The 10,912-nt window shown below is 54.0% G+C and overlaps 1 protein-coding gene across 1 annotated transcript in view; it reads right to left on the reverse strand.

Moving 5' to 3' along the window:
* Window positions 1-5,824: 5,824 nt before the first annotated feature.
* The window catches only part of DAO (D-amino-acid oxidase), a 6,731-nt gene continuing 1,643 nt past the window's right edge, over window positions 5,825-10,912 (reverse strand). Inside the window, exons 5-10 of the mRNA XM_010148270.1 lie at window positions 10,380-10,434; window positions 9,828-9,932; window positions 9,197-9,279; window positions 7,121-7,238; window positions 6,744-6,842; window positions 5,825-5,956 (exon numbers count right to left, since the gene is read on the reverse strand). Of these exons, the coding sequence (XP_010146572.1) occupies window positions 5,825-5,956; window positions 6,744-6,842; window positions 7,121-7,238; window positions 9,197-9,279; window positions 9,828-9,932; window positions 10,380-10,434 (592 nt within the window). The remainder of the gene's footprint in view (window positions 5,957-6,743; window positions 6,843-7,120; window positions 7,239-9,196; window positions 9,280-9,827; window positions 9,933-10,379; window positions 10,435-10,912) is intronic.

Raw genomic sequence — 10,912 nt, forward strand, 5'->3', positions numbered from 1 at the left:
CGACACTCCCGACGCGGTTGGTTCCCGTCCGCGGCGGCGCGGGCGCGCAGGTCAGCGCGCAGGGCATCCCGCCTTAGCGGTGGCTGGTGACCCAGAAACGCGCTGTCTGTTCCGATGGCTGTTGCCGTGTGCTGGTTCGGTTATCTCTGTCTCCGCTGTTTCCTGTGTGCTTAATCTCCAGCCAGCTCAAGTTCCAGTCGATCCCAATTAACGGACAGGGCTCTCCCGGCACTGACAACCAGTGCAGGCAATTTGTTTTCATCTCCTTGTCAGGCTGCAGGTGGATAATTCTCCCTAATGCATTGTGCAGCGGGGATGGCTCCGTGCTGCCTCAAGGAGAGGTGGGTGGGCTTGTTTCCCTTGGGCCGTCCCTCGGATGCACGGGAGACGGGCAGGACGCTGGCAGTGAGGAGGCAGTTTAGATCAGGTGTTAGAACACGCACGTGACCAGCGTTGCCTTCGTGTAGTGGGGACTCTTAACCCCTTAACGACAGTTCTGACCACCAACATCTTCCTCGGGCTGGTTCAGGCGCTCGAGAGCGTGAGCCCACTCGTGACGGGGGCACATCCAGCTGCTTACGTGTCTCTCGCCGTGTGGGCCGGGCGTCAGCTGTGTTTACAGGACACCCCAAACCTGACCTCTAGGAGAATACAGCGGGGCGTAAGCCTGCGTGAGGGGTGAGGAAGGATGAAATCCATGGCCTGGAGGAGTGCCACCTCACAGCCTCGCTGCCGAGTTGGTTTGTCCGTTACTGAGCACCTTCAGTTAAAAATGTGCTTTTCCACTGTTAATGTTCCCTTTTTTGTGAGTCAATATTCAACAGTTTTAAAGGACTGCATTGCAGTGGCCTTCAGAGCGTGCAGTCGGAGTTCTAGGTGAAGTATTTTCATCTCATAAATTTGCACATATGTATACTTCAAATAACGTATTTCCTGGGTAAAGATTTGCAGGTAAGACAAAACCTTTTGGTGCCGTGCTGTTGAGTGGTTTAGTTTTAACCTGTGACATTTACAGTGCTAAAAATAAATGAAGGCATTTTTGCTTTTCACTTTTTATCAATTCTGCAATGAAAAGGTACATAGCGATATAAATGCCTGCTGAGACATCTCCATACTCTGGGACTTTGATTTAAAGACAGCGATGCCTAAAGCATGATCCAAAGCTCACTGAAGTCTGGGAGAATCTCCCATGGATATTCGTGGGCTTTGGATCCGTTAAAGAGTGGAAGACGGGCAGGTGCTCGCCACGGCCGCTCCCTCCTCGCTGAAGTCAGTGGGAGCCCGTTGGGCGCTGATGAAACAGAATGGAAGTTCAGGTTTTGCAGGTCCTTGCACATTATTAATAACGGAAAGAGGTTTTAGGTTGTTCGCCGGTAAACTGAAGATTGGGTTGATACACGATAGCCTATAAAAAATCACAAGTCATATTTTGTTAATATGGCAACACCGTTGATGTATATAATGAGCTTCCAAAGAATGTTTTACACACTGTCGAGTATTTTTCACCGATAAAGGAATGAATACAGCTAGTTCATTTCAAACAACCAAGTGGGATAATTTTGACATACAATCGAGAGCAAACAGAGTGGTGGGATTCAGAGATTTGCTAACTGTCCAATGTATTACTGTGCAAAGCTGTTGTGGGAAAAATAATTCTCCAAGTGTGCTTTGATGGAATGATTTCTTATTCCTAAATGCTTGCCGAAAGAACACTGAATGTTTTCCTGTGTTTGAATGTACAGTTTCTAAGCTGGATACATTTTAATGTTTAAAAACTTTGTGTATATCAAGCTTGTTGTAAAATACTCCTTATGTTCCTATGTTACTGATGCAACATTGGATAGTTTAATTCCACACTAGATATTTTATGTTCAACAAATAAATAGTTTTTTCAGTAAAAGTGCTGCTGGGTGTTTTATGGGGCTTTTACGAAGGGTCAGTAACTACCATTTCTTGTCTTGATGCTCAGAGACTGCAGAGCTGCTGCCCGGTGGACCCAACGGGATGTGCAAGGGCTCGGCACTTTGCAAGACCTGACTCCTTTGTGTGTGTGTTTTGTGCATCTGGACATAAAAGTCACAGGATTCACCTTCACATTATAAGTACCCTCACAGATAACTGCAGCCGAATATTTTTTTTAATTATTGTTAAGATGTTTGAGGTGCTTTCACCCTGTTTGGTCACAAAGGCATGTTGGGAGGAGGTGGCTTAGTGTGTCTGGACTTGGAGGGTTCCTTCTATTTATTTACTTTTCAGTGTGAACTTTTCTTTCACCTACCTTGTTTTTATAAAATATAATTAAGTGCATAAACCTGACTGTATTCCTCAACCCTTTAAATGATTTTTTTTTTTTTGGATGCCCAGTAATTCACAAACATCAGGTTGTTCCTGTCTGAGTCAAGATGACTAACGAGCTGCGAATACTTTGCGTGCGAATACAGCGTGTTCTCAGCCGGGCGAGCGTTCACCTTCCTTCTCGCAGCTCCCGCAGCCCTGACAGCCCACAGGGGTGAAAGGTCTTACTTCTGGGGCTGGAACACGTGGGTAACTGCGGGAGGGTTTGTGTCGTGGAAGCAGCACTCACGGAGAATATTCATTCCTCTGTGTTTTCTGTGAACTTTTTGGCATCCTCAGCCAATTCTAAAGCTCATTCTGTTTTCCAAAATGCCAGAGCTGCTGTTTGCTTACAGAGGATAACTTTACTGATACTTGATGTATTTCCAGCTTTGTTCTGTGGCACAGGCGGGCGTTGTTAACCGTGTGAGCTCACAAAATGTGCTGATGCCGGCCGCGGGAGATGGCCAGGGAAGCATGCGCAGTGGCTCTCCAGCCGGCCCGCTGCCTCTTACCTTACCCTTGCCACAAAAGTGCCCGTCACTTCACGACTCCTCCATCCCACAGCGTAAAACGCTGTTCCTGTCATTCCAGTCCCAAAGCGGAGTGACCAGCTGAGCTACACGGCAGCGTCCCAAACATTTCTGTCCGGGCAGGGGAGATCCTGATGGGACGGGGGCTACTACCAGCAGCACTCAGGCCACCACATGATTTCACACGATGGTATTTCAGGCTCTTCTGTCTATCCAGAACCTGAAATGTCAGCTCTTCCTCCTGCAGGACAAAGTGTTCAGGAGAAACGCGTGGGGGGACATGGAATGACGATCTACTGGGATGTTTCTATGGAATTAACATTTGAGGCCCTGTTTGTGCCATCATGAAGAACAGAAAGGATCACGTGTGAGATATTTAAATGTTGCCTTTATTGTGCACACATATTAAACGGTGGCCTTTTAGAAAATAAGCAAAATCAGCCTGCGAATAAGATTCCACTCTTAATCATCTCTGTTTGTTTTCTACGAGGCCGTGTCGGATCACAGGACAGATGCTCCTGTGGGCTCTAAGATCAGAGGAATCAACTGCTTCCTGCAAGCTGCAGAGTGATCTGCTCCACCCCTGCTAATCCAGCGTGGCTCTTCTGAAATTGGATAAGTGGGTTTGGATTTACAGCACTGTGAATGGGAGGAGAATGCGGTCCTTAACAGCTCGTATTTGGAATAAGTGAAATGGAGTGGAGACCGTTTCACTGACTGGCTTCTGCTGAAGCGACATCACGGTCCATTAGGTTAACGCTAATCAGCGAGACATTTTCTCCAGCCATTGTTTTCTTTTTTCTGTCCTTGATTATACCCCTTTGAGGGAAGGTGAGCTGCCAGATAAAGTGGGAAACCCTTTATGTGGACCTGCGAGGGGCTCCTAATTTTCCTCTCTCTCCCTTTGTTCTTTAAGCACGCTGCGGAGGTGCATCAGCTACCAGACAACAGCAGGTGCTTTTAACGCACACCCGCGCTCCGCTGCCTTCCGAGGACGGACACCAGGCTGCCCTGACCTGTGCCCTAACGCAGCAGCAGCTAACGGAGCTTCCCATCACCTCTGCCATGGTGGCAGCCGGAACAGGGCTGGCCTAAGGGCCTGTGTTCTGCAGCTGAGCGACAACCGGGTGACCACAGCCATCAAAGGGTGTTTTGTACTCTGCCAGGACGTGAGGAGCACCGATGTTGGCCCAAAACCCCAGCCAGAGGAGCTTCAGCGCCCACGCTCGTTGGTGCCTTTGACCGCAAGTTGTTGCCTTGAGGTATCGCAGGATGCTCATGCCACGTCACTTTGCCAGCACCACAGGTGTCATAGCAGAGGCAAACACGACCCTCCCGCACCCTCACAAAGGTGAGAGTAACCTTTGCTGCTTTTGCAGCAGGGCAGACGAGGAGCAGACGCACTCCGCAGAGCTTGCTGACCGCTCAGCGTGTGTGAGCTGAAGTACCCAACGGTCACGGAGCGTGCTGTGGAAAATGAGGTCGCTGGGAGGTCTCGCAGGGCCGCGGCTGTGCTGGCACCGTAACCTCCCTCGCGCTGCTGAGAACGAGACAAGTCTCCTACGTCCCACGGGGCAGCGGATCTCCCGTGAGCGGACCATCTCCAGCTCATCGCTTCCTACAAAGCCTTCACCAGTTCGAAGCTGAAGCAGCACGTCAGGAGACGGGTGCTCCGACAGGCAGCAACCCTGGTGCCAGGCTGTGGCCAGGGAACGTGCGCTTGTCGTGGGACGGGTCTAAATCCAGGTGCCCAGGAGGTAAAACGGGCCGGGCTGCACTGCAGCACCGCTCATTCACTGGGTGCAGCCGCCGGGTACATCACCAGTCGGGTTGATGAGCTATTTCTGGCACACGGAGTCAGAGGGAGAGAGAAGCTGCATCACAGATGAGTAAGAAACAGTTGGCTTGTCTGCGGAGGAGCGTGAGCCAGGCACGGTGTGCCAGGCTTGAACGCTGCCTTTGGATTTGAGGCTAATGCTCCTTGACCATCAAGTACCTTGTCTGTGATGGCTTTTAGAGCAGGAAAGACACGTGGCCTGGAAAAATCAGCCAAACTGGATCTTCAGAACAGAGCATTGGGTCCCCAGCAGCGGCACCGAACACCCCCAAGAAGTCCTGCCCTCCTGGGAGCTCTCCCCAACTCCTTCGGGAGGAACAACCTACCCCCAGTCAGCTCCTCTCTCAGTGCGGCGGCTCCAGCCGTGTCTCCCGGCTGGAGGAAATGAGAAACCAAAGTGCCCGTGGGAGTTTTAGGGACGAGAACAGCAATTTTGCGTATGCTCTCTGCTATATATAGAGCCTGGCAAGTACACAGGGCTGGAACATGTTGCTTTTGTTGCTAAAAACATCATTTGGAAAGCCCATTTTAGGCAACGGCTGCTGTCGATGGCCAGATACACTAACCAGGTGCTGTAGACCCGTGCTTTGTCCTGGCATGAACGTACGAAAAGCTGTTGTAACTGAAGCACATGCTTTTAGAGCTGTTGTTACTTCCCTGGGAGCCTCAGAGCTTCTTCCTACTAAGGAGCTTTTGCCTCCTGGGGGAAGCCTGCAAATCTAATTACACGCTGGGTGTCGGGGCGGTCGGCGAAGACCTCGGGTGGCACCGGCTCGATTTCAGATCCCGTCCCATCGTGCAGATGAACTGCAGGACTGTCAAGATTTCAGCTGAACCCTGCCTGCCCTTTGCAGTCTGATCCCCAGGACAGGAGTGCGCTTCGCCGGAGATAATTAGTCCGTGTTTTAAAGCACTTCCTTTAGGGAGGTTGTGGGAGGCCAGAGCGGAGGGAACTCAGCCGTCTGGCGAATGGCAGCGACCTGAAAACGAGACACTACGAGCCCGTGTTGGAGCTGGCGGGAGGGTTGAACGGCCCACGGGAATCACTCTTGTTATTCGCATCTTTCTGCTGTGATTTCTACGCTACTGCTGTCACGATAATCCCGGCTGAGCAGGCAGCTCACAGGCGGGGCTGCGGCGGGCTGGCCAGCTTCTTCTCCTGGAGGATGCTCCCGAAGAGCCTGGCTGCTGCCATGGCACAGCCCCAGTGGATGGTGATCCCGAACCCACCGTGGCCATAGTTGTGTATCACCTGGGGGAGAAGAGAAGGAATCAGTGCCGGGAAAGCTGCCTTGGAGCCCCCCGGGGCTAAGGGCAGCAAGGGTTTGTTCCTGCCAAGGCAGATGGCTGTGCCTCAGCGAGAGCCCTGCCACATCGTGGGGTCAATAGCCACGCTCTCCGGTGCCGAGGCAGCGCGGATTTGGTGTGCTGATAAGGGAGCAGAACGATCCATAAATTAAATCACAGCATCACTTTGAACCGCACTCTGGGCTCCGCCTAAACGCACCGGCTTCGTTCCAAGACTCTCCAGCTAAAAACTGAATGTATCTTCCTTCTGTTTGATTACATCCTGCAGTTGCCATCCCCACTGGACTTTAATCTCTTCTTCCCAGCTGTACAGAGACGTAAGCACGCGATCGCATCAAGGATTCCCTCTGCAGGTCTGCTGGTGAGCGTTCAGGCGCCAGCCTGATGTGGTCCTGCACGCAAAGGTGCTGTGCTGAGAGTCCAAGAACAGTTGCCGCACAGAAACTCGTGCCATCCCAGTCTCCTTTCTCTTCAAAGACACGTCAGCAGTGCAATTTAAAGAGCCTGGGGAAGTTTTACACTGGACAGCCAGCTTTACCTACGCAGAGGCAGCTGAATTTTTCAGATCCCCGAGGCAGCTACAGCCCCACCAGCACCCCTCTGCACCTTCACCCCGTTTCATTTCATACTGCTGCTGAGCTTTGAACTGGAAAAAATCTCAAAAAATACAATCATTTGCACGAACAACCCGGTGTTAAGGGCACTTGGCAGCGGGGGGCTGCGCACGGTACCTCTGCCTGGTGATGCCCGCAGCGGATGGTCTCCCGCTCCAAGCGAACGCTGGGGCGTGCCGGTCTCAAGCCGCTCCACTCCTCCACGATCTTTGCTGTCTGGAAGCAAGAGCACATCAGCACCCGCACGGTGTTCCTCCGCATTACGGCGCCCGAACGGCACCCCAAGGTCCACACTAAGCGATCCGTAACCAACGCTCTCTTTGCAGAAACCCCTCCAGATCTCCATCCTGCTGAGAGTAGGCGCTGGGTTTGGATTGTGCCATTTGTGCCCCTCCCTGTGGCCTCAGCTGCACCCCAGCGCCCGGGCTCTCCGTGCTCCCTCCCTCCCCACGGGTGTCCCTCCTGTGCCCCGGCAGCGGGTCGGGATGGCTCACCTGGAGAGCAGGGAGCAGCCTGCAGCAGTTCTCCCAGATGGTTTTGTGATCCTGGGCGCTGTTTTCTTCGTTCCAGTTGCCATGCTGGTAGATCCCTCCCAAGACCGTGAACTCGCTCCTGCACCGAAAGCCAAAGGACATAAACAGTCACGGGTGTCCCCAGCCAACCCTTCCTGGGCCATAGAATCACAGAACAATTTGGGTGGGAAGGGACCGCAAAGCCCACCCAGCCCCACCCCCTGCCATGGGCAGGGACACCTTCCACTAGACCAGGTTGCTCCAAGCCTCATCCAGCCTGGCCTTGGACACTTCCAGGGATGGGGCATCCACAGCTTCTCTGGGCAACCTGTCCCAGTGCCTCCCTACCCTCTCCGGGAAGAATGTGACACGTTTCTCAGACATGATGTACAGATCCTGCTGTGCCCTTGAGCCTGCAACGTATTCCTGCCGGAGAAACTCTCGTTCCAAGCAGGCAAGAGAGCAGTGCCTGCCTGCCCGTGAGCAAGTCATTCATTACACGCTATCAGCCCCCTCAAGACCCCTCGTCTGGGCAAATCACAGCTCATTTCATCCTCTATCCAACAGGCTGGCTCCTGCCTGGTTGTGGAAGAGTTGGAATGGGATGCCTGCAGTGGGAACCCACAGAAGGAGATTGCTGCTGCCACAAAACTCCTGCTTGTTTTGGAGGACAAGAGATGGGTTAAGGCTGGGGGGAGCTGGGGGTGTCCATGCCTGCTGGACCCTTCTGCAACCTTGCTTCAGCCCTGGGAAGCACAAAGACAAAAGGGCTGAACGCTGGGGTGTGCAGGAGGGGAGCCCCTGGGGCCAAGCTCTCCAGCGTGGAAGAGGGGTCCTCCCTGCCTGCGTGCTGCTTCCTGGGGGAGCCAGCCTTGTCCCCAGCCACAGCAGCTCGAGGTACAATGCACACAGGGACAGGAATTCATATGCAGCTGGGACTGTGATCAGAAACCGCTCGGAATACTTTGTTGGGGGGCTGAGAACATTCAAAGTTCCTATTTACACAATGGCTTACGGCCTAATCCTGAAATATTATCCCAATAGGAAGTGCCAGAACAGCAGCATTCAAGTTACAGCTTAAAAAAACCCCTCTCCATTGCCAAAGCAAGGTAGATGGCTGCTCTTGGGAGGAAGCAGAGGCAGGATGAACAGCAGACATGTATTTATTTATCCTGCAATTTATCTCGCTGGGTACACACCGTCTCGCATCCCAACTCCCCGCAGAGAGCTGCTGGTGGGAAGCAGGTGGGAAGTGCAGGAGGAGCGATGGCTCTGCCCCGGCACAGCCACTGCCGCTCGTGGAGCTTGGGAGATGGTGCTTTCAGGGCCAGGAACTCATTGCAGCCCTCCTCACCCCTGTGGGATGCAGAAATGAGGTTTTCCCTCGAGACTCCTCGGTTCCTTCAGGGAGGTGGCAAGGAGCCCTGTGTGGGTGCTGAACGGAACGGGATGCCCTCGGGAGATCTCCCACCAGCAGCCGCAGGCACAGCTCAGCATAACAGTGTGGGGAAGGCTGAGCTTTTCAGGGCAGGCTTTATTAACCTAAAAAGGATTTTTGCAACTGGTTTTCATGGGAGCAGGAATCACAAGAGCCTTTCCCCACGATGAGCTGCTGCACAGCGGCTTTGTCGACACCATTGACAAAAGAACAGGGCATAAAGGTGAAATCACAAGGTCTCTCCCAAAATCCTTGACCCCCTGTCAGTGTTTGGATCTGTTGAGGACCTGGCCAGGACTGGCATTTTGCTTCGGTGGGATTTGACTCCTGGGAAAGGGACAGGACCAGAGACATTGAAGTCCCGTGGTGCTGCTTGATCTGAGAGCTCAGGACTTTGCATCCCAGTGCCGAGCCCAGGTCAGCGCAAGGAGCTCGCGTTCTCTGTGCCGACCGTGAGAGCTCCCCCACTTTTCCTGGCCACATCCTCCTGCTCTCCTCCCACGCAGCAAGCAAAAGCTCCGTCAGAGCAGGTATGAACCCAGCCCTGGGCTGCTGGGCTTCAGCAGCGCCGGTAGCCGAGCCACCACCGGCCAGACCCTGCGTCCCCCCGCTTCACCTACCCTGGTATGACGTACGGCGAGTTGTAGATACCAGATCTGATGTCGTGAGTGATGATGAAATGCTTCACCCACGGGGCCAGGACCTGGGAGATGAAGGGGAGAGGGTCAGGGGGAGTCGGAGGGCGGACTGCTGCGGGGAGGCAGCGGGAGGAGGTGGGCAGCTCGGTGAGCACGGCTGCTGGGGTCTGCGCGTGGTACCCTCCCTCCTGCTCGGGCTCTACGTACCCCGCGGCGCTGGCTTCCCTGCGGGGAGACAGGGAGATGGGAGGGCAGGTAGGGAAGCGACGCAGCTTCCTACCTAGCGTGAGTCTATGTTTCCCCAAATAATCATCCTCTTCTCCCAAGGGTTTTCTCTTTGCATTATGCCTCTGGCCTCCCCCTCCCTTCACCCGATGAAGAAACAGGCGGGAGACTCAGGGCATCCCCACAGCTGAACCAGGAATGGGATCCAGGTTTTCTGCTCTGGCCTCCACGCAGGCAAGGGTTCTACATGCCCAGCTGGGAATCGGGGCCTGATCCCAGTGCGGATCCAGCCCACAAGCCCGTGATTTGCCCCAGAAGGCACAAGTACACGGCAGAGTTAACACATGGCTCCTCCGGAAAAATGAGGGGGGACCTGGGCACACTTTACCTTTATGACCTGCCCACGGCCAGGCTGTAGCTCCGGGTCGGGCTGCAGCTCCCCTGCACGCACCCCGGTGCAGTTGATGACAACATCCACGCCCTGGGCAAACATCTAACGAGAGACAGAGGCGGCACGGTGAGCGGGCAGCGATGCAACCCACGGGGGGCACGAGATTCCTGCGTCGAAGCCAAGCCAAGTACTCGGCACGAGGCTGGGAATGAATAAACCATAAGGGCCGGATCCAGGGCTTAGCTGGCCCGGCACGGCTCCCGCTGAGACCCCGTGTGCAGGCACGGAGGATGTCTGCAGCTGAACGGAAAGCTGCTGCCTGGCTGCAGGTTTGCTCAGCGCCCCATCCCCTCCCAGCCCTCCCTTCCTGCCCCAGAGCCTTTATCTTTCCTGCTAGAACTTGTTTCCTAGATCTTGGCGTCGTCTTGCTGTTGTCCCCTGGCCCCATCACTCGTGCCAAGGGACATCCCGGAGCAGCACGTGTCTGCTGAACGCTGCTGCTGCTCCATGCCAGGACCCGCTCTGCCCCGGCTCAGCGTCACCACTCACCTCCTGGAAAGAGTCAACCTTCCTATGGAAAAACTTCACTCCTCTCTGCGTTAACCTGGGAAGAACAAATTCATTTGTTAACAGCAAATTGAAAGCAAACATACCAATTAGCACCTGTAATTGATACACCCAGAGTAGGGACTGCTTGGTGCTCTTTGTAGTAAACAGCCGTGGTCTTCTCGGTGGTTCCTACGGGTCCCCAGTCTTTAGATCATCTCCCTAACGGCCCCGAGCTACCGAGGGTGACCAGTCCTGCCCAGCGCGGCATCGGAGCCCAGGCTCTCTGCTGTGGACAGGGCACCCGCGCCACGTTGGAAAGGACAAGAACCACACCAAGCCCCAAATACTCCCATAGCTGATGCCACCAAGCGCTCAGATACAGCTCTAAGGATCCCGTTACTTTAATTTTTATCACACAATAATACGCTGTTGCCCGCTGGGGCAATGGGCTGGAATTCCAGAGCCTTTTTCCCGCTTCCCAGGGATACATCCCTTGCTCCCCTCTCCTTCGGCTCCTCCTGCCATGCCCTGCA

This window comes from Eurypyga helias, unplaced genomic scaffold, assembly GCF_000690775.1.
Source record: "Eurypyga helias isolate BGI_N326 unplaced genomic scaffold, ASM69077v1 scaffold33313, whole genome shotgun sequence".
Classification (NCBI taxonomy): domain Eukaryota; kingdom Metazoa; phylum Chordata; class Aves; order Eurypygiformes; family Eurypygidae; genus Eurypyga; species Eurypyga helias.